The 27,645-nt window shown below is 36.6% G+C and overlaps 3 protein-coding genes across 4 annotated transcripts in view; 2 read left to right on the forward strand and 1 right to left on the reverse strand.

The window, feature by feature from the left end:
• Positions 1–1,348: 1,348 nt before the first annotated feature.
• Positions 1,349–4,633, forward strand: LOC127645261 (medium-chain specific acyl-CoA dehydrogenase, mitochondrial-like). Its single transcript, XM_052128822.1, has 12 exons — positions 1,349–1,462; positions 2,047–2,146; positions 2,244–2,341; positions 2,449–2,518; positions 2,609–2,709; positions 2,804–2,884; positions 2,970–3,100; positions 3,175–3,283; positions 3,393–3,533; positions 3,702–3,797; positions 3,946–4,194; positions 4,269–4,633. Exons 1-12 carry the CDS (start codon positions 1,448–1,450, stop codon positions 4,338–4,340), a joined length of 1,263 nt encoding a protein of 420 aa, XP_051984782.1. The 5' UTR covers positions 1,349–1,447; the 3' UTR covers positions 4,341–4,633.
• A 3,145-nt stretch (positions 4,634–7,778) lies between these two features.
• LOC127645468 (geranylgeranyl transferase type-2 subunit beta) lies at positions 7,779–11,218 on the forward strand. Of its 2 annotated transcripts, none has more exons than XM_052129095.1 (9): positions 7,779–7,830; positions 8,130–8,237; positions 8,353–8,550; positions 8,655–8,760; positions 9,736–9,788; positions 9,895–10,005; positions 10,129–10,254; positions 10,356–10,505; positions 10,688–11,218. In XM_052129095.1, the coding sequence occupies exons 1-9, from the start codon at positions 7,828–7,830 to the stop codon at positions 10,826–10,828; spliced, it is 996 nt and encodes a 331-aa protein (XP_051985055.1). In that variant the 5' UTR covers positions 7,779–7,827; the 3' UTR covers positions 10,829–11,218. The 2 variants fall into 2 exon arrangements, with proteins under 2 accessions (XP_051985055.1, XP_051985054.1); XM_052129094.1 differs by lacking the exon at positions 7,779–7,830 and adding an exon at positions 7,842–8,003.
• An 11,559-nt stretch (positions 11,219–22,777) lies between these two features.
• LOC127645446 (ephrin-A2-like) overlaps positions 22,778–27,645 on the reverse strand; it is a 98,198-nt gene continuing 93,330 nt past the window's right edge. The window contains exons 3-4 of the mRNA XM_052129067.1: positions 26,662–26,736; positions 22,778–23,618 (exon numbers count right to left, since the gene is read on the reverse strand). Of these exons, the coding sequence (XP_051985027.1) occupies positions 23,503–23,618; positions 26,662–26,736 (191 nt within the window). The 3' untranslated portion in view covers positions 22,778–23,502. The remainder of the gene's footprint in view (positions 23,619–26,661; positions 26,737–27,645) is intronic.

Consider the following 27,645-nt stretch of genomic DNA (forward strand, 5'->3'; position numbering starts at 1 on the left):
AATCGGTCCACTCATGTGTGTTTATCCCGCTCATTGCCCCCTACTGGATAGATCGTGTTACACATACACGCAGTGGTCTCCTCAAATGAGTATAAAAATTACTAAAATCTCTTCGCTGTTGTGGTGCAGAGATATGTGTTTTGCTATACAGTTGCTAGGGTAAGTCCATCTGGTTGCCAGAAAGTTGTCAGGGTAAATCCAGCAAAAAAGGCTGCTTGCTGGACTGAGTGTAATGAGTCAAACCTGAAGACTATGACATTCTGATCAGGAGATATCCATCTAAGCCATTTTGAAGGGCAGTCAATGGGTTTTTGGTTGCTAGGGTGCACTAAATGGTTGCTAGTTTGTATGCAGTTGCTAGGGTGTTAAAGTGATAGAGTGAAAGAAAGAATAAAAAGAGTGATGTAAAGATAGAAAAAGAAAATTGGCTTATCATAAAGTGTATATATATATATATATATATATATATATATATATATATATATATATATATATATATATATATATATCTTAATTTTTAAATGCTTCTTGACAAAGTTTCAGACTCACAAACAATCAATTTTACTGGTCAGAAACACAATTACCTTTAAAAGATGCTATCAGTGGATTATTGGTAGATTTATAGTGGAAGTTTCTAAGAAATTCCATTATTTACTCTTGGCTGTGCAGTCAATTTTTGCAAATAGGATTTTTATGTGAAAATAAATAAATATGTTAAAAAATATATAATGAAAGAATTAATGTTTGGTGACATGAGACTCAACTCAGACTTGTGCTAAAAGACTCGAGACTTGACTCAGACTTGTCCATCAGAGACTTCAGACTTGACTCGGACTTCAGATGAAAGACCCGTGATCGTCTCTGCTACCACACTTGTACTTCTTCTACCATATCTGTCTATGGTAGAAATATTAAGAATAGTATGGTAGTATGCAATTCCAAACTCAAAAACCGCACTATTATTGGACACTTTCACTAATGGGTTCAATTAATCATGGCTGACTGATTTTGAATAGTGAATTTCTACAAAGACAATAATAGTAACTGACGACATTTGCTACATCCATGCCTCTAGATGTCAGTGTAAATCCATGACAACATGCATAAAAAAATTACAGACTGCACCTTTAATATTATGTAAATGAAAGAAAGATTTTAAATTAAGTCTTATTTATATCAATAAAATAATTATTAAAATGTTAATACAAAAAAAAAAAAAATATTGTGAACATTAGTTGCTGGGCTTTTTAATAAACCTTGATCATCTATTTATTTTATTTTTTTTTTATAATTTTGAGTTAGGTAACAAAAAGTAGGCCAAAAGTCACTAGAGCGACGGTACTTTGTCACGTGATAAAATAGAGGTCAATGATTGGTTTGTACTTCAGTTTCTCGGTGGGTGAACGTCTTAACAGGGCATTCAAGGAGTACTGTCGCTGAAATAACGATGCTTTTTAAAAAGGTATATACTATTTTTTGTATTGATTTAATCGCAAATAGTAATGCTTTTGCGTATTCACACCAGTTTATGCATGTCAAAAATAAAATCTATTGTGGTCGCGGGATAACTAGCCAAGTGCTACGCCGTCAAATTAGCTGCATTGCCAAGCAAGAATACGAATTTAGCTGTCAGTGAAAGGTCGTTGCTCCATCTGGGATCTTGACGTTTTCCTGAATGTGATTTTAAGTTTATTGATTATCAAGTGAAGCCTCTGATCTTCTCCTGCCTGTTATAGAGCTCGCTGTTATTTCACTCATTTGTCATCCTGGCTATTAACAAAAGTGTCTTAACTTTAGCCATTTACTTTCTACCATACTTTACAAATAAACAGCAATTTATTGGAAATTAAAATAAATACAATCAGTTGTTTTGTGTTTATTACTAATTCTAACACCGTTTGCGTCATTAATTTCGATCACGGCCTTGTTTGTTTGCTGCAAATATGCATTGTTTGCAATGGGGTGATAAGTTAAAATTGTAACTGACAATTTTAGACAAATATGATTGAGCAATATATATTCTGTATTTAATAATTTTTTTTGCAGGTTTTGAGGGCAGGTGTACAGACTGGATTCAGGTTTCAGAGCACTAGTTCCAAGGCAGCTACTGCCACCACAAAGGCACCTCATGGAGGGTTCAGCTTTGGTATGTACTATGTAGAATCATCCACTTAGCATAATCAGACACATATGCACACTGTGACAATGCTAACACAAATATGCAATTCTTAATATTTTACCAGAATTAACTGACCAGCAGAAAGAGTTCCAAGTGTTGGCCAGAAAGTTTGCACGGGAGGAGATTGTCCCAGCTGCTCCATCATATGACAGAAGTGGTGAAGTAAGTTATTTAAATTATATATCCATCTGTTATTCTTTTTCTTTTTTTCAAGCTTATTGCATTTTTTTATAATTTAAAATGGTGAATTTCTGACTCCTTCTTTGTAGTATCCATTCCCTATCATTAAGAGAGCATGGGAGCTGGGTTTAATGAATGGACATATTCCAGAGGACTGTGGTAGGTACTTAATATTGTTTTGGTTTTATTAAGTGTATTACAGACTGATTATGTAATTATAACTGAGTTGGATATTGCCATATGTTACAGGTGGAATGGGTCTGGGCATATTTGATGCATGCCTTATCACAGAGGAGCTGGCATATGGCTGCACTGGAGTACAGACAGCCATTGAGGCGAACTCTCTTGGAGTAAGTTTTCTAAAAAATAAAAATGCTTATTACCCTTATCACACTCCTTGTCGTTTGCTATATGTAACTGTTTTAATGTGACTTCTCCATGCAGCAAATGCCAGTAATTATTGCTGGTAATGATGCTCAGAAGAAGAAGTATTTGGGCAGAATGACAGAGGAACCACTAATGTGTGTAAGTATGAAATGTTTATTGCCATCTTTGTTTATGATGTGTAAGAAGTACATACTCGCCTGTTGATGTATCTGTTTTATGATAGGCATACTGTGTGACCGAGCCAGGGGCAGGCTCTGATGTGGCTGCGATTAAGACCCAGGCTGTTAAGAAAGGAGATGAGTATGTGATCAATGGTCAGAAAATGTGGATCACCAATGGGGGAAAAGCAAACTGGTAGGTGCACCACAGAAAATAATTAATTGTGTGTGTTTTGAGCAAATTACATACCCTTTTGTTTGCATCTGTAGGTACTTCCTGCTGGCCCGTACAGAATCTGATCCCAAATGCCCTACTAGCAAGGCTTTTACAGGCTTTATTGTTGATGCTGACACCCCAGGAGTCCAACCAGGCAGAAAGGTAAGAGCCAAGAACAACCTCAGTCTGAACCTCAACCTCAGTCTCACTCTTTATGCACTTGTTTACTTTGATCTGCACTTGTTTTTTTATGTCCTCATTTTGGCAAAAGGAACTGAACATGGGCCAGAGATGCTCAGACACCAGGGGCATCACATTCGAGGATGTAAGAATTCCAAAGGAGAATGTTTTGATTGGAGAGGGAGCTGGCTTTAAGATTGCCATGGGTGCATTTGACAAGACCAGACCACCAGTATGTATGCTTTTTCAATGAGTATGATTAGAATATCGGAGTATCAAGCCAAATATCTCTTGATTTTTTCATGGACCTTAAGGAAGACCGAAAAAATTTAAGAGAGATGGAAAAACTGTTCTCTCTATCAAATTAATTAGTTCCTTATATTGTGTTTCTGCCATTCAGGTGGCTGCAGGTGCCACAGGACTTGCACAGAGAGCTCTAGATGAGGCCACCAAGTATGCTTTGGAGAGAAAGACTTTTGGCAGACTGATTGCAGAGGTTTGTGTATTTCAATGCAAGTTTTATATATAAAGCAATACCACAAGGTTTATTGGAAGGTAATAGTAGATTGACTCTGTCCGAGAATAATGCTAACACCTGTCAACAGTAAAAAATAATAAACAAATTTTTTGCTGTCCACCTCCAGCACCAGGCCGTGTCTTTCCTGCTTGCAGAAATGGCCATGAAAGTAGAGCTTGCCAGGATGGCATATCAGAGATCAGCCTGGGAAATAGATGAGGGCCGCAGGAACACCTACTACGCTTCTATTGCCAAGGCCTTTGCTGGAGACATTGCAAACCAGTGTGCCACTGACGCCGTCCAGATCTTTGGTGGAAACGGTTTTAACAGTGAATATCCGGTGGAGAAGCTGATGAGAGATGCCAAGATTTACCAGGTCAGAATAACCTTTCTTCTTTTAAAACGTAAAGATCCCAAAATTTGACTAATGTCATACTTTGTTTTCCACAGATTTATGAAGGAACTGCGCAAATCCAAAGGCTAATTATCTCAAGAGAGCACTTTGGAAGATTCAAGCAGTGAACACGTAAACCCAGAACATCTGTGCCAGGATCTAATAATTTTGTTTAGAGATATTTGTATTTGATCAATGGATCTCAGGATTATTACTCTCAGATTGTTGGTTGACTCCACAAAGCTCCAGTTGCCTTATGTCATATTAGCATGCCTTGCCATCTTTGTATATATAGCATTGAACAATTATTATTGATGATGTTTAGATGAACAAAGTAATGATACACATCTCTTCCACGATGTTTTTTTCTGTAACTGATGTACATCCTCAAAATACAAATAAATAACCTGCTTTGAAAGAATACCACTTTCTTGCTCAGTAGTAATTTGGATTGAGTTAAGACATTCCCTCTATGTTGCTACATAGTGGCTGTGGATAATTTTAGATTACTGTTCAAATATGGAAGGCAAAGGGATAGCTCACCAAAATACGAAAATTCTCTCATCATTTACTTTCCCTCATGCCATCCCAGATGTGTAACAATTTTCTTTCTTCTGCAGAAGACAAATTATGATTTTTAGAAGAATATCTCCACTCTATAGGTCCATACAATGCAAGTGAATGGCTGCCAAAATTTTGACACTCCAAAAATGTGCATGAAGAATGTGATGGTTAAAGTGGAGATTGACTGAGTAGGGCAGATAAGCTATAGTAAAAAATGACTTAAATATTGATCTGTTTCTCAACCACACCTGTTATATCTATTTAACCTATGGAGTCTCATGGAATACATTTCATAGTGCATGGAGGAATAGTGTCTGTAGCTACAGACAAGCACTAAAAGCTGCCTGGTCAGCATCTTTGGGCAAACACATAGAAAATAACCACAACAATCCTAGGTGTTGATTCAGTACTGTGGCTAAATTGGTTAGGAATAAAGCATAGACTGCACCAGATATTCCTTCACAGCACAATAGTAATGACTATAGTCATTATGCAATCATCTATCATAGTACCTCAGAAAACGAGTATATCATAAGTTATGCAATCGTCTGTCATAGTACCTCAGAAAACAGTGTCTTAATTTTCCTCACGAGTAACTTCAATCCTTAGCGGTCAACGTTAGGCCCCATCACAGTACAGAGACTGCACTTATCAGTTACAGATGACTTGCTCTTATCATCTGATCACGGCTGCATTTCTCTTCCAGTGATTTTAGATCTTAGTGCTGTATTCGACACGATAGATCATGACATTCTCTTGAATAGGATTGAGAATTGTTGGCATTTGTAGACATGCAATAGCATGGTTTAAGTCCTATTTAGCAGACCGCTACCACTTTGTCTGTGTAAATGAGGAATTGTCAAATCAAACAAAGGTTAATATGAATTGCCACAGGAATCAGTTTTAGGGCCTCTGCTTTTATCCTTATACACTACCAGTCAAAAGTTTTGAAACACTTACTCAATCTTTATTATATTTTTTTTTCACATTTTAGAATAATAGTAAAGTCATCAAAACTATGGAATAACGAAATTATGGTATTATGTTGTGACTAAACAAAATCCAAAATAAATCAAAATATTTTATATTTATATTTTAGCATCTTCAAAGTAGTCACCCTATGCCTAGAATTTGCAGACATGTACTCTTGACATTTTCTCAACCAACTTCTTGAGGAATCACCCTGAGATGGTTTTTAAACAGGTTATTTTTAAACAGGGTTCCAATCTTTGGCATTTATTGCTGCTTTTCTTTATTATTTGGTCCAAGTCATCAATTTCAATTTATTTGATTAAATTTTAGTTTTATAATGAAATAAATTAATATGGTGGCACAATTATATTTTGTCTACAAAACTAATTTCAAACATTTAAGCATTCGCCTTCAGATCAAAAGATTTTTAAGATCATGAGAAACATTTCAGTCAAGAGGTACTAATTATTGGACAAAAAACCTCTAATAATAATCTGCTAAAATATAATTTGACTCTTGATGGATGTTCTGTTGCATCGTCTTCTATAGCGAAGAAATTAGGTGTTATATATGATACCAATCTGTCCTTTGAAAATCAAATTTCCAATGTTTGTTGAACAGAATTCTTCCACCTCGAAATATTTTTAAGTTACAACACATGCTCTCTGTTGCTGATGCAGAAAAACGAATTAATGCGTTTATGACCTCAAGACTAGATTATTGTAATGATTACTGGGAGGATGTCCAGCAAGTTCAATAAATTAAACTTTAAAAATGCAGCAGCCAGAGTGCTGACTAGAATCAAGTAATATGACCATATTAGTCCAATTTTATCAGTTACATTGGCTACCTGTTACATTTTTTATTCATTTTTAATGATAATACAGTGTTGAATGGTCTAGCTCCACAGTACTGAAGTGACCTTCTGTCAAGCTATTATCCATCATTTTCATTACAATCGCAATATTCTGGCCTATTAATAGTTTCTAAAATATCATAACCCACAAAAGGAAGGTAGATCATTTTCATATTTGGATCTGAAACTATGGAATAGTCTCCCAAACACTGTTCAGGATTCAGACACACTCACTCAATTTAAATCTAGACTAAAAACACATCTATTTAGCCATGCATACACCTAATATCTATCTATCTATCTATCTATCTATCTATCTATCTATCTATCTATCTATCTATCTATCTATCTATCTATCTATCCATCCATCCATCCATCCATCCATCCATCCATCCATCCATCCTAATCTAATCACGGAAGCCCTTAACCGCAAGGTGGAAAAAAAAACAACAATGAAAAATATACATTTTGTCTCAGTTCCTTCCTGAGCCTAAGTCTTAAATTTTCTCTCTTCAAAAACTTTTTTTTCTCTCTTCCAAATGTTTTTTTTCTCTCTGTAGCATTCCATGGCCCCCCAGGTGCCACTATCAGTAAAAATGTAATCTTATGCTTTTAACGCTTTCTCTGTTGCTATATGTCATGTGCAGACTTTCATGGTGAAATTTAATTATAATAATATATTTTTATATAACAAGTTGTCTATGGTTTTGAAACACACTGTCTACTGCAGAAGTGAAGAGTTCCAGATGAAGAAGGTCAAATAAATATCCAAATATTGTTGGTCTGTCTAAACATGGGCTAGACAGTTACGCCGAAGTAAATGTTTCCTTATAGTGGCAGCTGGTTGCCAAGGTTGGTACTGCATTCCTTTTTTTTGAAGAGAGAGAAAAAAAAAAATGTAAAGAGAGGAAAAATAAAAATTTAAAAAGAAAAAAATATAAGACAGGCTCAAGAAGGAACTGAGACATCCATCTCTCTCTCATCTATCTATCTCTCTCTCTCTCTCTCTCTCTCTCTCTCTCTCTCTCTCTCTCTCTCTCTCTCTCTGTCTCTCTGTCTGTCGCTTTGTGACATGTTTCAGGACTGCCGTGTTTACAAATCCCTTAACTTGTCCTTTACGGGCACTCGTAGAAATGATGAGTAATTTGATGACCGTTCTACGTAATATATATGCTACCACTGAGAAGCCAGCCTGTAGTCCGCTCTCTTGTTTTTCCGTCAGAATGGTAATGTAAAAGATATTATGTACGGTTATTCATCGTTAGTGATAACTTTGTGACGTTTTCCCTAAGGGTAGAGCATGCGCTTCATTGCCATTGTGAAAAAGACATCAGCGCACACTGAAAGAGAACGAGAACAGTATAAACATGCATGTCATCTGCACCGACAGTCCAGCACAGTTTAGTATGGGTTAAAAACCAAGCTTCACCAGTTCACAACAGCCAAAACATTCTGGGTATTTCAGGATGTGATGTTTTCACTTATTGAAAGAGATTAATTACAGTTTTGAATCATTGTCTTGCAGGGGACACAGGTTAAAGATGTGGTAATTAGGGCTGATGCTCCAAACACCCTCCTTCTGGACAAACATGCAGACTATATTGCAGCCTATGGATCAAAGAAGGACGATTATGTAAGTTGAAAAAAAAAAAGGGTTTTGATTTACCTTCAGCAAATGAATTCAATTGGAGGTGCGTTGCAGACACTGTGTATGCTTAATCACATGTATTTTGTACCTGCACCTGAAGGAATACACACTGTCGGAGTACTTGAGGATGAGTGGTATTTACTGGGGCCTTACAGTAATGGACCTGATGGGTCAGCTCTCTCGAATGAACCGGGAGGAGATCATAGACTTCATCAAGTCCTGCCAGCATGACTGTGGAGGCATCAGCGCCAGCATCGGCCACGACCCGCATCTCCTCTACACCCTCAGCGCTGTACAGGTCAGAGGTTTTTTTTAAACTCACTCAGATGAAATTAACAATCAATCAAGTCAAATAACAAAGAAATCGTTATAACAAAAAAAAAACTCTTATAACCCCATTAGATCCTATCCTTGTATGATAGCATAAATGTCATTGATGTGGACAAAGTGGTGGACTATGTCAAAGGACTGCAGCAGGAGGACGGCTCATTCGCCGGGGACAAATGGGGTACATTTATACTCCCAGACTGTTTAGAATGGAATACTAGCTTACTACTTACAAAATACTGGTGTCATATACACTGTACAGTACTGCTTGCTAATTCTTTTAAGTAAAATTCTCTCATTATTTACTCACCCTCATGACATCCTATATGTGTATGATATTCTTTCTTCTGCAGAACACAAATGAAATTTTTAAAATAATGTTTTAGCCCTGTAGGTCTATACAATGCAAGTGAATAGTGATCAAAACTTTGAAGCTCCAAAGCAAATAAATGCAACATAAAATTAATCTTTACGACTCCAGTGGTTTAATCCATGGGTCTGATGGTTTTGTGTGAGAACAGGCTAAAATATTACTCCTTTTTCTCTGTAAATCAGCAGTCTCCTTGGCGACCATGATTTCAAATATGATTACACTTTCACGCGCCATCTAGCGCTCTGCACATTCACTTGCGTTGTATGGACCTACAGAGCTGAGATAGTGATGAGAGAATTTTCATTTGTGGGTGAACTATCTCTTTGAATCAGCAAACAGTATTCTACAAAAAACATTTCAAACAGATTGTTGTGACATGACCTCATCGTGTAGAATATGAGTGGTCCCCAGTTATTGACTTTTTATGCAACTCTCATTTAATATGACAACTTTTGGTAGTCATGTCAAATAATGATAAAAAAGACAAGTAAAATTAAGTCTGTATTTACTTCTGCTTCATTTATCACACTGAAAATGGAAGGTTCAGTGTATTGCATTACCAGGTACAGTCTGTGCTGGGTACTCTGTTGTATACTGCACACTTTGACAAATATAGTAGGTCATACGGGTATTCTATGCATACAGAAAATGTGCACACTGTGCTGCTCAGTATAGTAGTAAGTAGTTAGAGTAGTTTGATGGTATGCTATAATTGTGTCTGATTATTTCAGGTATTACTGGAATTTTATATGACTAAATTAATACTTGTTTTTTCCTTAACAGGGGAAATAGATACTCGCTTTTCCTTTTGTGCGGTTGCGACATTGGCACTACTGGTGTGAACAAATTCTTTATATTCAAATGTGATGTTACATTTTTTTATGTGTATTACTGTATTATTTCAAGGTGGTAAAGACATAACAGGCATGTATTTCTCTGCAGGGGAAGTTGGATGCTATCAACTTAGACAAAGCAGTGGAGTTTGTGCTCTCCTGTATGAACTTTGATGGTGGATTTGGTTGCAGGCCTGGTTCAGAGTCTCACGCTGGTCAGGTAAGCTATTTCAATGTTCAAATTACATTTTATACATAATAATGATAATAATAGGTGGTGCCCTTAAAGTCTCAGTGATCTTTTTTTCTTTGCCTGCCTCTGCTCTTTATATTTTTGTTCTAGATTTACTGCTGTACAGGTTTCCTGTCCATTACTGGGCAGCTTCATAAGATCAATGCAGATCTGCTGGGCTGGTGGCTCTGTGAAAGACAGTTGCCATCAGGAGGCTTGAATGGGAGACCAGAGAAGGTAAAATGTCCTGTAAATATTCATCAGTTACTTTGGATATCTGAGACAGCAAACACAACTGTGGCCATAGCAGGTTTCTGACTTTCACTTTCTGATTTCAGCTGCCTGATGTCTGCTATTCCTGGTGGGTTCTTGCCTCTTTGAAGATCATTGGCAGAATTCACTGGATCGACAAAGCAAAATTGTGCTCTTTTATTCTTTCCTGCCAGGATGAAGAGACAGGAGGCTTTGCTGACAGGCCTGGTGACATGGTAAGCTAATTGAGCTGTACTTAAATTAGCCTATACTGTCTCACATAAAATATCGATGCACATTCCACTTTCAAGTTGTTGGATTTACGACTTTAAATTTTGACTTAATGACTAATGTGAAAAGATTCTCCAGTTTGGTTTTGTCCGATGGATTTACAGTATTCTTCTCATCCCCCATTCAGGTGGATCCTTTCCACACTCTGTTTGGTGTGGCGGGGCTGTCTTTGCTAGGAGATGAGCAGATCAAACCAGTGAACCCTGTGTTTTGCATGCCTGAGGATGTGCTTCAGAGGATAGGTCTCCAACCAGACTTGCTGGGCTGAGTTTAAATATTCAGCATGGCCGTTTTCCTTCCCTCCTTTCCCTGTGCACCCGGCCCTGTTCTGAAACAGGTCAGGAAACCATCAAACCGTGGAAAGCACTGCATATTGCTGTCACCCTCAACAATGATAGGAGCACAATTCAAAGGGACCAAGGACTTTAGAAACCTCTAAAACACTCTAAAGAGACTTACTGTGTCCTCTTGTTTTGAGAATTGTTCTTATTATTTATGTACAGTATGTGTGCAGGCCCTTAAGAGCTTCCTTCTGGATGTACTCTTTCTTTAATGATGCTGGCCAGAGAGAAACATCAGGACTTTACAGCATTCATTGTATATATTTAAACTAGGGCTGTCAATCGATTACAATTTATAATCGAATTAATTACATGGTGTCCCGTAATATATATATATATATATATATATATATATATATATATATATATATATATATATATAAATAAATAAAAATATTCAGATAAATTAAAATGCATTACATTCTTGTGTAATGAAGAGAAGTGTTCACCATTGATAAGACAATACAAAAAGCAGCTTTAGAATACAATGTATTGTTTACTACCTTATTATTGATCACAAGACAATCATTGGCATACAGTTCACAGCAATCTTTTTCACAAGTGAACTTGTCAATCAGTTGGAGATTTATTATGAGGGCTTGTTTAAGGACCTGTCAATTTACACCTGCGTCAGACATTTTTATTAATGCTTACAAAACTTTTACATCTAGAGCAAAGAAGTATATTAAAACAAACAACAACAAAAAGGAAAATAAATATAAACAGTTTAAATAAAAATAGAAAATTGTTTACATTTTTCAATACACTTTACAGCTTTCTTGTTACTAAAATTGGAAATTGTTCTTAGGTATTGCTGAACCTCTGAATTAAAAATGAAAACTAATGGTTTATAACCACCATACTTACATTTTTGAATACTAAATTTTGCCAACAAGAGCAGAACATTAATCAAATAATATTCCTTATGAAGAGACATGTCATAGCTAAAAAAAAAAAAAAACTAATAAAACATTTTCAAAACAAAGTTGAAGCTGGGAATGATATGATCTCTAACAATCTTGCAAAAATCAGACCAAAAACAAGTCGAGTAGGGACAACTCCAAAATAAATGAAAAAACATTTCCGCCTGCAGACCACAAAATGTACAGAATATATCGACATCACAGTTAAATCTTTCTACAAGAAAATTATTAGTGAGGTGTTACTTAAATATTTATGGGTAACTTCCAAATTTTGGAAGTCCAGCCAAACCCTGCATCAGATATGCTTGTGTAGTGTCTCAGGTGTGTTGCACCATAAACATAAAATGTTTAGGTCACTGTGTTAAGTTATTTTTTGTAAAATTAATTGCACTGAATTAACACATTAAATTGACAGCCCTAATTTAAACATATGTTCATTTAAATTAATTCAGAAGGGCACTTTCTTAGAATGAACCAATATAGTGTCATAAATAAGGGGAGAGATGTCTTATCTGTGGTAGCATTTTCAAAATGGGTACGCAAGAAGCAGTCCATTAAATGCTGAAAAGGGGGATTTGATGCATTTACATACTGTAGGTTACATCACACTTCAAGCAGTATAAACATGGATTTCATGCACTTAAATTCTCTTTATGTAGTTTGGAGAATTTTCTTTGCAGTTGGTTGGTTCTAATGCAGTCTTTTTCTGTGTATCACAAAATCTAGCTCAATAGATGAGTCAGTTTTCACATCCTGAAAGCATTCTAAATAACACCTACTCTGCAATAATTTAAAAAATAATAATAATGTTTGGTTTGTAGCTGCTTTCTTTTTTAGTTTTTGGGGGAAAGTTGGTCAAGTTGCAGTATTGATGGTGAAAAACACATTTCTCACTCTGGTTGTAGTACCAGTCAGATACGTGGAATAAAATAAATGTTAATATCTAAAACGCTAGATCTTTTTAATCTTCTAATGTCTTACATTTGTTTTGGCATTAATGCTAAGAAATTAAAATAGTTTCTTCACATCATACTTTGCAGTATATAAGTTATAGAAAATATAAATATATTTATATTTGGAACTAATTACAGCTGCTTCTGGCAGATGAATTATTGTCAGGTGTGACTTCATTAATCTGTTCGCGTTCACCCCAAGGAATCAAGTACTCATCATCACCCAAAGAGCTTCTGACAATGATTCTGAAAAAACTATGATGGCCTGTTTTTATGGTCTGTTCTTCACCAGTGCTTATATTTCTTTGCACAAAGTTATAAATGTTGATTTCCTATATAAAATCATTCAATTGAAATGCTTACCAGGTCTCAGTCAATCAAGCTGGTTAAGGTTCACACATAATGTTAAGATTGTATTCACTCAAAATGGGTTTACTAACTGCTGCTAGTAAAAAAGAAAAAAACAGACACTTTTAAGCATATGGGAACATTTGAAAAGGTGAAGAGGCAATCAATTGAGAGTTTGTGAACTTAACCAGGAGAGCAGCAATTTTCAGACACCTGACATAGTTGGAGAAATAAACAAGAGGGTTGATAGGCTACGGTGAAACCCCACTGGCTCTCATTAGGATTTGTTCAGAGGGTGGGATATGTGCCACAGGCTTGTCACTCGAGTCTCCTGGCACTTGTTATTTTGTTGTTAGAGCACCCTACATGCGCGCATGCACACACACACGCACACAAAACCATCTACAGCCTCTGTAAGGTTTTAGAAAGACACCACTTATTAAGGGATACCACAATACCACAACAATATAATAAAGCATCCTTGATTTAATCATTTTATTTTGGGCCAAAACTGTTTATTAGTTTAACTTAGCTGCTACTGATCTTCAACAACTATTGTGTAAGAGTTTGGCACTCTGAAACATATTAAAATGCAAAGAGTACAGCAGACAAGATTTCATCTGTTTTGTAATTTACTGGTGAAAGTTTTCACAGTTTGCGTACTTCACAGTTACATATTGATTCACCTAAATGTTTAGCATGGTATTGGCTATCAGTGTAATTCACATTTTCTTTACAGGTATTTTATTAATTTGTTATAATAAAGGCAATGTTTCATTTAATGTCCATTTTATTTTCACCAAACTTCAAACAAGCTCTTTAAAGCCATTACTCATTTTGTTCCTCCGATGTTAAAATATTGCAAAAATCCAGTCCAGACATTATTTAATATGTTTGCATTCATACAGAGTTCATACTTAAATTACATACAAATTACATTTTTATATCCTTGAAGGGCACTGCGGTTTGGAAATGCTATTCATAGGGTTGTTCCAAACAAAAATGAGCAGTAAAATCCATTCTTATAAATCACTTCCTGAAGGCCTTTTGTGTACAGACGATGGTCAATTCATGGAGGTTACCTGTGATACTTGCATTTCCTTGGCAAGCTGAGGTATTTTGCCTAAACTTTCAAAACACTCAATTGCTCTTCAGTACACAAGGACTCAGTAGGAAATATTACATTCATAACACCACGCAGAGAGACAGTTTGAAGTATGCAAGACAAAATTAGGCAATATTTGATGCAATTGTACATGCTACAACAATCTTTTCAGCTATAAACATGAATTTTGCTACTTTGTCTTGAGGTAACACTCTGATTCAAAATAAAATGGCATTCTTATATATCCTTGTACAGGGTGTATCAAACAAGAACATATTTGACAGTAATGCCCTTACTTACAGTGCTCTTCCCTCCAGATAAAAGGAACTGTAGGTGCCCAGTTTCAAATGAAGTTTACTGATGGAGTTCTGCAATGCAAACCCCAGCCTCATTAGGAATTAAACTGGATAATAAATGCTCCATCTAGCAAATTAGACAATTTAGACAACTAAACTGCTGAAATAACAAACGTTTTTATCTTTAAAGAATTAATGTGCTGCCATCAACATTCATTCAAGTGCCTTGACAAAGTACAAGTTTCAAACTGCCTGAAACCCTCTGGAATGATTGCCTGTTCAATTTACAGTTGAAATTATGAGATGAAATTATATCAAGTGGTAATTGATGAAATTACCCAGAATATTATTGGAATGGTACCTCTGATGTCCCAAAAATTCCCTGAGGCAAGGGATTTCTTTTTTGAACACAGCCAGGCCACCTATCCCTTACCTGATAGTTGCATATGATTTTTGCTTATTAGGCCACTAACGAAAAGGGCCTAGTTTGAATACTTAATATCTTTTGAAAATAAAATCCTTGCTAAGGAATTAGTAATGTATTTCTAAACTCAAGGGAATACTTAAATAACCTCGGAGAAATAATTTGTGATAACCCAATACCATAGGTGGACCTTAAAGGGACAGTTCAGAAAAGAATGAAAATTCTATCAACATTTACTCACACTAATGGAATCCCAGAAGTGTCTTTCTTTCTTTCTTAAAGAATATCTCAACTCTATTGGTCCTCACAATGCAAGTGAATGGGTACCACATTTTTGAAGGTCAAAAAATAAATAAATCACACATTCGACATAAAACTAATACATAAAACTCCAACTACCCCCTACCCCCTTGTGTGTCTCAATTTTCTGTCATGGTCAACTGGTCATCCTAACTTTGGAAAGATTGAGTTGAGTATATACTGTATATATTTTGGAAGAATTTCCAAAACAGAGTGTGGTTTCTCCAGAAGGGGCGGGGTTACTCCAAAAGGGGGTTGCGCCAAATCCAAAAGGGGGTGACCTCTCCACAGATGGTTAGGTTTAGGGAAAGGATAAGGGGCTCGTTGTATCTTTGCTGGCAGTTTGGAGCTCCCACCCCTTTTTGGAGCTCTGCAGCTATACCCTTCTCAAAAAATTTTATCTCAGTGATTTGGACCGTGGCATGAATGTTGGTGCCAGATGGGCTGGTTTGAGTATTTCTATATCGTCTAGGTTACGAATGTAACCTCCGTTCCCCGATGGAGGGAACGAGACGTTGTGTTGTGTATTTTTCATATACCTCTGATCTATGAAAAAAGGCCAATGAGAAGTTGGCAGCTAGTATTTGCATACCACCCCCGGACATACTGGTACAAAGGCGAGGCAAATACTAGAGTTCATTCACGATTTTTCTGAGGAGCCGGAAATGGTCCGGCCACTACAGCGGCTCGGCTCAGCGACGTGGACGGGAAGGACACAACGTATCGTTCCCTCCATCGGGGAACGGAGGTTACATTCGTAAATTAGACCTTCTGTCGCTCTCTCCACGTTGTGTCGGAGAAGCGACACTAGGGGTCCAATTTAAATCACGCCATGCGCTGAGCCGTGTACGTGGTCTGACACAGGAGCGGGCAGGTGTTTTACGTGCCAGACGACCGGCTGTATCAGACTGCACATACCCTTCCCCAATGCCCCACCAAAGTCGTCGGAATACTTTTGGTTACCCTGACAGGGGAACAAGGCGACGCTTGCCAACCTGGGAATGGGCCAAGCCTGGCTGAGACTCTTTTCTCTCTATGTTTCTTGCATAGAGCAATAGACAGCCGGGGCCCTTACATGCACTGAGGGAAGGGGGTCTTACCCAATTTCCTATTCTTTCAGGGGGAAAAGACCCTGCGGAGACCACCCCTACCCAGCTGGGGAGGTAAGGTGGTGAATACATCACATGTGTTTTTAGGCGACACGTGGGAGTGGCGCTGTGGTAGATCCAGCCTCAGCGAGGGGGAGTTGCTACAACACGACGACCGGAGGACAGCCGGAACTGCCTAAGGAAAACGCGGGTCCGATCGTAAGGGGACCGTATCGCGGAGAATACACACAGGGGGAGTCCGCGTAGGAGTCCTCACCCTGTGGAGCACTTATTCCAGTACAGGGTAGATTTGAGTACCCGCAGTGGATTGGGTCGGCAAGTTGGGTCGGCAAGTTCCTCCGCCGAACTGCGGACCCATGAGGGCTAGGGAGGAATTGACCAGGGATTCGAGTGAGTGTGTATATTATTTGATTGCTTAGCCTATATATTAAACTATCTTATTTGGGGTTTTTTCCTTTGATATATGCAATTCATTTAATTAATTAATCAGCATCTCATGTAATTAATTATATTAACTTCAATTTAAATTATATTGGTGATCCTATATAAAATTGTGATTAGTTCTAGTCAGCAGAGTCCTAATTCCACATCAAAGCCATTTTCATTGAGTTTATCTTCATTATCTGATATTGTTGATGTGGCCTGATTAGGCGTAACCACAGATAGCTTTTTTATTTACTGTTACAATGTTTGACACCTTGTCCTGCAAATGCCCTCTCTGTTTGTTCTTGTTTAAAAGCTCGAGATTTTGGGAATGATTATATTCTTTGATGAGGAGATCACAGGTATGCCTAATGGCTGCCTTCGATATCTGACTTCTGTCATTGTTTTTGGTGTCTTGTATGTATCTTGACAATGTCTTGCTTTTTCTGCTTTATAAGTAAGTGACTAGGAAAACCTTTCTGCTCACTCAGTTTGTACATATTTACTGTTGTGGGACATTTATGAGGATAACATTTTTATTGTCTTTGATGCCCTTGTGTTGCTGTTCTGTGAAGGGTTCAGATTGTGCAGGACAGAAGGAACTGTTATTCAAATCTGTCTTTGTGAAGACCTCATGTGTGATGCTTGGGAAGTCTGCCAAGGAAGCCCACATCCATCTCTATTGCATTGATTTGAGGATGATTCCAAGGTAGCAAAATTAGACAGACAGGCTTTGCAATAATCGTCTGTATTGTTTTGATTTAATTCATTTTTGAAATTCTTTGATAGAATGCAGGCTTTAAACCGTACCAAATAAGTACCACTGGAACTGCAGTTTTTGTATGATTTTGCAAATGTGTCCAGAGTCTGTTTGTTGTTCGTCTTTTGAATGAACCCTCTTACTGTCAGCAGTGGCTTCTTCACACAAATGTTGTTTCAAGCTGTCATGCTTAAGGCCAAACATGATTTTTGACTTTGTTTGATTACCATATTGAACATTCAAGTCAATATTTTTCACTCTTGTGGATCCTTTGAAAGTTGAAAAGGCAATACTTACTGATCTCAGATGAGCAGTGTAGACCTGATGACAATATCCGCTTATCAATTTTATGTCCATCAACATCTTTTGAACCTCTTGGATTTCTTTGTTACTCCTATGATCTTTGTGAAGAATCTGCTCATCCACAAATCTTTTTATTTCATAGTACTTTTTGAAGTGAGCTTTCTGTAGATGTACCTCTGTTGATATGTTCGTTTTTCTCCATTTCAAGCAGCTCTTGTCTCAGACAGATTCAACATGCACTGCCTGCTTGGGAGCTCCGTGACATGTGTGTTTGTGCTGTACCTGAGGGTTTCCTTAGGGATCTGTGGGAGAACATGATATTTGCCACAGAGACATGCATAAGTCTGTAGGACAGAAGCAAAGGCTTGAATAATCAAAATATTAATATGATATATTATTATATACTGACATATTTTTTATGTAAAAATGTATTTACTAGGAAACTCTGCATCTATACTGTAACTCCATGATAGATACATTTATACACACACATTTGCAGGAAAACAATGTTTCTATAAAACTTAATCTATATGGCTACTAATTCCTTACTGACTAATTTAAATCAGCAGAATTCGCAGCAACGATACTCAGTACATAACATAGAACACGTTTATGTTTGCAATGCAAAAAAACACATGCACAATATCACAGAATGTAAAATGTTAAAACGTAGCACTTGCCAGATGGGGAAAGTGACAGTTCAACTGTCCTGAAACTCTCTCAGATCCAGCAACTCATCTTGTTTCGACATGCAAGACAAAACAGTGCAGTGAAAGGGTTTAAAAGGACTCATTCACAAGGGGGCAGCAAAAGTCTTTTTTTTTTTTTTTTTTTTTGTAAAAGGAAAATCCGCATTATTTTCACACGGTTGTAACTTATATTAAGTATACCACTCTATGGATATATTTTTTTAAAATGTAATGCTCTTGCTGTTTATAATTACAAACAAAACAAACAGCACATCGACTTTCGGAGCAGCGCCATTTTAAATAAAAAATAAATAAAATAAGAACAAGGCTGTGAGATATAGACTTCATTGGCATGCACTAAAATATATAGATTACATCTGTCTCAAAACTGGTGTTTTCTCATCGTTTTGAAGTAGAATCGTAGAATTTTTAAGATTTTTTTTTCGTCAGCTGAACGACCCGAACCTATTGAAACTACAGCCAACTGAAAAGACTGTAAATCAATCCGTACAGTCTTGTTTTCTTCCTGTCAGAAATAAATTATAGCGCCACTGTGAATGACGTCTGTAAGATGGTGTCATACAACCCCAAAATGTAATGGTTAAGATTTTTGCATATCATACAGAAATATTGATAATCCGTGATGTTTTTTTCCTCAAATGACGAGTTGCCTCTAATTTTCCTTCTAACTGGTCCACTGTTTGTATGGATTGGATTTGCAGAGCTGTTTCCAAGTCTGAAGATCCTGCACTGATGCTTTTCCAGCCCATGTATATTTTATTATCGTCTACATTGCATAAAATATTCAGATAGGACATTCACTTTACTGAGACCAGCCAGGCCACCGATCCCTCACCTAATAGTTGAATGAGCATCCAGGTCAAAGCTCAGAGCTGGTATAGAGTCATGTATTACCATGACTCCTTCCGGCTGCCCTGCTTCTCAAAACACAATGTCAAAAGCAATCATATTTTCTGTCTGTTAAATATTTTGTCATCATTTAGCCCTATGCACCCACATGTTGTTCCAAACCTTTCTTTCTTTCTTGTAGATGTTAGGCTGTATTTTAAGGACTGCCTCAGTCACCATTCACATTCATTGTATGGAAAAAAGCAGCATCAACATTCTTCAAAACATCTCATGCTCTATATGAGTAAATTCTAACAGAATTGTAATTTTTGGGTGAATATACTTTACATATATCAAAGCCTTGTACGGAATAATCCAAAATGTGTTGTATGTCTGCAGAGATAATCAGATATTATAAAACATTGAATATAGGTTTACATGACTCCATATATGCTCAAATGAAGAGATGCTTAATTTGTTAAATTATTACATTTAAATATTAAATGACAAATCATAATTATATTAACTGAATTATTGTTAAAACACACACATACAAACTCTTAAACTCTCATCTTTGTACAAAGTTGAGCCACAATGTCATTTGTCATCCTTTTAGACATTAATTCTTTTTTTTTTTTTCTGTCAGCAGCACACAGTTATCTTTATGTAGACAAAATGCTTTATTTATTTTTTTGTTTTAGATTTCAGCATGTTTCTTCAGTTTGACAAAACATGTTGGCTGTACAAAACGTCACATGATAAAGAGGACACAATAAAATCAGAAGGAAATGAATGCTTTCTGTCATTTAAATACTGAATACAGTTTGACAAGATCACAATGACAACAGTAAGAGTGTGAGAGTGGGCCCATCTAAAAACGTCCGACTGCTGACTCACACACTGTATTGTCACTCAAGATGCTAAAATCATTCCATATCACATGAATAATTAATGTTGCTTTTAAATGCTACAAAAATAACATGAAATAGAATACAAAAAAATCAATTTCCTTTTTTGTCCATGCCCGCGGTGCTGTATTCTTACATTAGTGATTTAAAGTGTCTAGACCCTGATCTTCAGAGATCTTTTTTGAAACAATCCTTCTGTTTCATTGCTTGTTCATCCACACAGAGCTGGAGAGAAAACCAATGCTAAGTTTTGTTAAGTGGCATTTGGGTCTGCACCAAAGTGATTTTTCTAAGATTTTGAGTCCTTGTTCCGACCCCACAGCAGAGATACACAGTTTTGAGGTGAGGGCCAGTAGTGAGCACTCAACATTCAGCTGTCTGATCCAGTTTCCTCCAGCTGAGCCTGTAGAGTAGCTAGAAGATCTGAGTCTACTTAAATTGTTTGCTATTTCATTACTATCGTAAGAAGATCAGTTTCTCTGTTTCACAGTGTTTCACATGCATGTGAATGTCTATCACTAATTCCCTAGCTGCTGGCTACCACAAAACATGGTTCTTCTCTTCCTTCAAATGCAAAAATCGAAAACTCTGAAGGGAATCCTTTGGTGTTTTATGGAGGAAGTACCCTATATGGCCGTCCCAAATGGAACCTAGTAGTCCTCTTCCAAGTCTACACTTTGCCACATGGGCTAAAATGTGTCCGCTCGCACCAGTGGAGGCTCGGGAAAAGGGCACAACAAGTGTGCAAACCACTCACAAGCAACCTTCTCAATTGATAAAGGAATAGTTCATAATGTTATTCCAAACCCTCTTTTTCTTCTGCAAAACACAAAGGAAATGTTTCAAAGAATATATTCTCAGGGTTGGGGAGTAACAGAATACATGTAACAGGATTACATATTTAAAATACAAAATATAAGTAAATATTCCACTACAGTTACAATTTAAATAATTGGTATTTAGAATACAGTTACATTCATAAAGTATTTTGATTACTGAAGAGATTACTTTGTATTTTATTGTCATTTGTTTCATTTAATATTTAGTCCTTTCAGATGGAAAACATTTATACATATAAATTATGCGATCCAAAGTGTATCTGAACAGCGGTGAAACACTTTCTTATAATGCGTCATACGAGCAGACAGAGAAGTACGTATGTTTGGAGCAGAAGAAATAGTATAAACCTTGTGTAAATTGTCAGTTTAACGCTAAGATAAAATGCTATTTCTATCCATTTTACATGCATGCACATGTTACCAGACACAATCATATTTTTTTATCAAGAAAATTCACGTTGGATCATAATTTCCTTTTTTCTAGTAAGACCTTTGATATTAGGGCAAAAATCATATTCTTGATGATAATTTTTGTATTGTTTTCATGTAATAACATCTAAAAATCCTTAAAACAATATCAATTTAGTTGATCTTGTTTTAGAAACAACACTGCATAAGATATTTAGGTTTTTATGAGAATGTATTTTTAACAAGTGTATTTTGTCTTACTGTACTGGTAGAATTTTTATAGTCAAAACAACTGAAAAAAATCTACCAGTGCTGAAGGAGTAAACAAAGTATTTAGTTACTGACCTTGAGTAATCTAACGGAATAAGTTACAAATGACATTTTACAGCATGTATTCTGTAATCTGTAGTGGAATACATTTCAAATGTAACCCTCCCAACCCTGTATATTCTATTCTATATCTTCTATTCAATGTAATGGCATTATTGGATATTGATTCTGCTTTCAATCTTCAAAAAAGATTAAAGTAGTCTATGCCTTCATGAGAAGCTTGTTCATACACGCAAACGTGCTCACTACTGCATTGCTAAATGCATTTTCTCTATTGTGAACAAGCATCTCTCATTAAAGTGATAGTTCACCCAAAAAATTAAAATTCTGTCAACATTTACTCACCTTCATGCAATCCTAGATGTGTATGACTTTCTTTCTTCAGCAGAACACAAACAAAGATTTTTAGAAAAATATCTCAGCTCTGTAGGTCCATAAAATGAAAGTGAATGGTGATCAGACCTTTGTAGATTCAAAAATCCAATAAAGTAATCCATAAGACTCCAGTGGTTAAATCTATATATTCAGAAGCGATAAAATAGGTGTGGGTGAGAAACAGAACAATAAAAAGCCATTTTTTTTAAATCTCCACTTTCACTTTTACATCTGAATGTCACATGAGGTACCTGTTTAGTTTCACTTTTACATCACAGTGAAAGTTAAAGTGGAGATTTACAGTAAAAAAGGACTTAAAAAAGAGCAGTGATATTTTTCTTAAAATCTTCATTTGTGTTCTGCTGAAGAAGGAAAGTCAAACACATCTCTGATGGCATGAGGGGAAGTAATTAATAAGAGAAGAAATGTAAGAGAAATACATTTTTGTGTGAATTCTCCCTTTAATATGCAACGAATGTCAAAATGTTCCCTGAAAAATTCCTTACATTGTATACCTTCAGAAGCCTTAGAAAATGATGTGAGTTACATGGACTACTTTTATGATACTTTTGTGACCTTATTGAAGCTTTAAAGCAGAATCACTATCCATTGCAATTGTATTGAAGAAAAAAAAAGACCAGGACATCCTTAAAATAATTTCCTTTTGTGTTTAGCAGAAGAAAGCCATTCAAGTTTAGAATGACACGAGGGTGAGTGAATGATTACGTAATTAAAAATGTTTGGTGAACTATTCCTTTATATTAGAAATGGGACACCCTACAGTCTGGTGGACTTCACGAATGCCACGAGACTGCAAGTCCACATCAACAGTTGGGATAGTGCAAACATCTGGGTGGATAGGGACTGAGTTTGATGTAAATGGAAAAATTATGATGATGGGGAAAGGGGCATTATAGTTATCCAAATCAGTGTTTGAAATCTTTGTAAACCATTGATTAAAATTGCGATGCCCTGAACCATGAGAAATGGCACATGAATATAAGCGTTGATTACATGACAGCATATATAAAAGGTCACATTCCACAACAGACTCCAGGTGTTTGAGTCTCACTTCTTTACATCAGCCACTAATTTGTCCCATAAGCAAAAAGCCAGAGGCTATGGCAAATGTCTCTGTCCACAGATGCATGATTCAGACTGCGCATTAGCCTATGGGGCAGGGGGCTGGAGGAGGGGGCTTCCCTGAGGGAGTATGGATGGAGGGAGAGTGGTAGGCAGTCTGGGCTGCTGCAAAGCTTCTAAACGCAGGCCAGCAGAAAGGCCAGAAGCAGCAGCACAGCTAGTGGGGTGTCTGCCCTGCAGCGTTGGCTCTGATCAGTCAGGAAGGGCTCTGGAGACTCGTAGCCCGAACCATCTGAAACACACAAACAAAGAGAGACAGCACACAGAGAGGAAGTGCTAGGAAATGCATACCTTTACTCAGAACTGCAGGGGTCCACAGCACTGACCTAAATAGAGTTTAATTACTGAGGCGGAGGATTTGGTTCACATTTCACACTTTTCTTGAGGCTTGCAACCATTTTAATAGATTACAGTAACCTGACATATCTGTGCCAATGGTTTAAAATAAGCACTGGATTTCCATTTGGAGGAAGAGTGTTGCTGTTCCAAATATGGTGGTCACAATACCAAAATTACAGTAGTTGGTACCGATACCAATGAAATTTCACAATTCTTGCTACCACTAGTTTATTTGAAAAGTTTAATGTATTGTTACGTTGCTAGCAGTAACAGGCAGACAAAGACGATAAAGTGTGAAGAACCCAAGTGCAGTTTATTTACAAGATGTAATCCCATAACAACTCATAAACAACTCGACTTGGCTTGGCTTGGCATGGCTTGGCTTGACATCGTTACACCAATACACAATACCTGACATCTCACAAGGGCAAACATGAGGGCTTAACTACATGAACATGTATGACAGTGACAACCAATCAACAGACAGAACTGTAAACAAGATAACAAGACTAATAAACTTTAACCAATGAAAACACAAAATTGCTAACAAGATAATCATACAATGAACCAATGAAAAGAAAGACACATAAACAGGGGAAACACATGACAGGATCACATGAGGGAACAGGAAAACACATGACATGAACCAGGAACATGAACACAAAACATGAATTTAAATGTGACATGTTTATTAATGTATAATAATTTTAATGTAAATATTAACAAGTTAAAGTGATAGCATTGTAAAAGCAAATTACTTCAAATGTATATATATATATATATATATATATATATATATATATATATATATATATATATATATATATATATAGATGAAACACTTGTTGTGGTGGAAAAGTTAATTTGTTATTTTTTTTGTATTTTGAAAATATGCTGAAATTTAAAGAGGACCTATTATGCTTTTTGTTTAATTTTACCTTTCCTTTAGTGTGTAATAAAGCTGTTTGTGCATGTAATATGTCTGCAAAGTTACAAAGCACAAAGTCCACGCAAAAGGGAATTATTCTCTCCCACAGACAACACTGCTCAATAACTACAAGAAATGGCTGGATTGTAGTCCATAACGCCCGCCTAAGGGCTACCTTGGCCTTCCCTCAAACAAACATAATTATAACAGAGGCCAGGATGAGTTGGGTTAGTGTTGTCGCCATGTCGAGAAGGTGCTGTTTTCTTCACTGTGAAAGCAAAACATCTTTGTTTGGACTTCCAAAGGCAGATGAATTGAAGAATCGGTTCAGCAGAATTGTACAGAATGTGAAAATTAAGTGTTTTTGGAGCATGTAAACCTATTCTAGTAAACCCCCAAAATAAAATCATGTACCTGTAAATTAGCATGATATGGGCTCTTTAAAACAAATAGAAGCAAAAGCGAATAAAAAAAAAATTGTAAATGGAACATTGGAATGTAGCTTTTAAGTATTTCTCAATTAAGGGCATGTCCACACAAACAAGTTTTCAGACTTTAGAACACGCTCCCCAGTGCAGTATTCTATGTAAAACGATGATGTTAAAACTAATACGTCTGGACCAATTGTGTCAACATCGCTTGACGTTTCTTTTTCCTTTTTTTACATAATAATGAATAATAATTTGGGGGTGGCTGTGGCTCAGGTGGTAGAGCAGGTTGTCCACTAAACGCAGGGTTGGTGGTTCGATTACCGGCCCACATGACTCCACATGCCGAAGTGTCCTTCTTCAAGACACTGAACCCCAAGTTGCTCCCAATGGCAGGCTAGCACCTTGCATGGCAGCTCTGTTGTCATTGGTGTGTGAATGAGAAGCAGTGTAAAGAGCTTTGAATACCGCTAAGGTTAAAAAGGCGCTATATAAGTTCAGACCATTTACCAATGCAAGTAAGCAATCCTAAGAATAAAGAACTAAGTACAAAATTACCTGCAGATTGTAGACAATGCGACAAAAAACTAAACTTTATGCAACAATGCAATGCTACGAATTGGGTTGCAGACAGTGGAGGTGGAAGTACAGCAACTTGGCAACCTCCAGCAATTAAACCTAGATATTGGCACTTGATGCACAACAAGTAAGAAATATGACATATTAACTGTGACTTTTTGTAGGGACTATTAGCAACTAGTTTCAAAAGTGTGCACAGTTGGCTACGATCTGGGGCTTTTTGTCGTATACTAGTCGCAGACTTAACATGAAATGAAGAATAACATGAAATGACGAATAGTTTCTGGTAGTCTTTTAGTGTGCACGTGTCTGAAAGCAATGCACATATTATAAATGACCTGGTCAAGCTGTTGTAGTATGAGCCACAGCCTGAGTTGTCTAAAGTTTGTCATCTTCAGGCTCAACAAAGCTTTCCCCACAACCCTCCCTAGGCCATTGAGTATTCCTGTGAATGGGTGAATGAGACGCAGTGTAAAGCACTTTGAATAATGCTAATAAAAACTTATATAGCGCCTTAAAAAGGCGCTATATATGTTCAGATAATTTACCAGTGCAGGTAAACAATCCTAAGAATAATGATCTGAGTACAAATGTATCTGCAAAACTCAACTTTATGCAACAATGCAATGCTATGAATTGGGTTGAAGACAGTGGAGGTGGAAGTACAGCAACGTGGCAACCTCCAGCAATTAAACCTAGATATTGGCACTTGATGCCAATATCTAAAACCCTGTGATTCTTTTAAAACAGAACTTGCATTTGCCAATAGTTAATATACAGTTTTTAATGGTGAGTGTTTAAGGTAAGATGACAAATAATTCACAGTAATTCTACTAGCTCCTATTAGTCATCCACTGTTATATTGATGGATGCATTTGTGTAACATACAAATAAATAAGACATCTCATTAACAAAATGAGTCAGATTGTTTAATAGACAGTTGATGTATACTGTGGACATATGAGGATATCACTCTCTATGCCTGGTAGAGCAAACAGAACATGACTTACTTGTAGGCTTCACATACACCTTCAACTTTAAACAAGGCTTGCCAGCATGGTTGGGATGAGGAGAAGCTGTTAAAAAAGGAAGAGAGGAAATCGCAAAGAAATAATGAGTTCCACACAATCCAGGAAATTAACTTCAATCAGCTAAATGTGTTTATAAAAACAGAAACATTCAAACACTGTATATATACACTACCAGTCACAAGTTTAGACATATGACTGAATTTATGTTTTTCATGATCTTCGGAAACACTTTGATCTAAAGGCTTGTGCTTAGTTGCAATAAATTAGTTTGTAGACCAATATAAATGTGTAAACTGAAATTTCAGAAATGTATATTATTATTATTATTATTTCGATTGGATCTGTTGGACCAGACTGTGATGGAAAGCATCCAACAAGAGCCCAGAATAGGGAACTTCAATACTGTTTAAAAATTAATCCCAGGTGGATCGCTCAAGATGTTTGTTGAGAGAATGCCAGTAGTGCACAATTAGATCGCAAGAGTTGCAATCTAGGCAAAGGAAATGTACATTGAAGAACCTAAAATATAAGGTTATTATTATTGTAAAATGTGCAAAACAGTAATTATAATTAGTTTTTAGGTGTGTCAGACTTTTGACATGTTGTGTATGTTGCTCATCAGTCTGTTTAAAGGATAGGTCACACAATTTACTCATCATGTACTCGTGGACAAAAGATGCAATGAAAGTGAATGGTGACTGAGGCTGTCTAACATTCTGTCTAACATCTCCTTTTGTGTTTCATGGAAGAAAGAAAGTCATACAGGTTTGCAACAACATGGGTGAGTAAATGGTGTCATAAATATCCTTTTTTGGGCTGTTCTGAGAAAAAATTAGTCTATCAGCCCAAGTCTCTCAAGCCTGAGAGTTAGTTTGACCCCTTGACAACCAAATCAAGAACAAAGTCTGATATTTTCAGAGGAAATTGCTTTGACCTTCTCCAGCTTGAAGTCGT

The sequence above is a fragment of the Xyrauchen texanus genome, chromosome 6, assembly GCF_025860055.1.
Source record: "Xyrauchen texanus isolate HMW12.3.18 chromosome 6, RBS_HiC_50CHRs, whole genome shotgun sequence".
In the NCBI taxonomy this organism is placed as follows: domain Eukaryota; kingdom Metazoa; phylum Chordata; class Actinopteri; order Cypriniformes; family Catostomidae; genus Xyrauchen; species Xyrauchen texanus.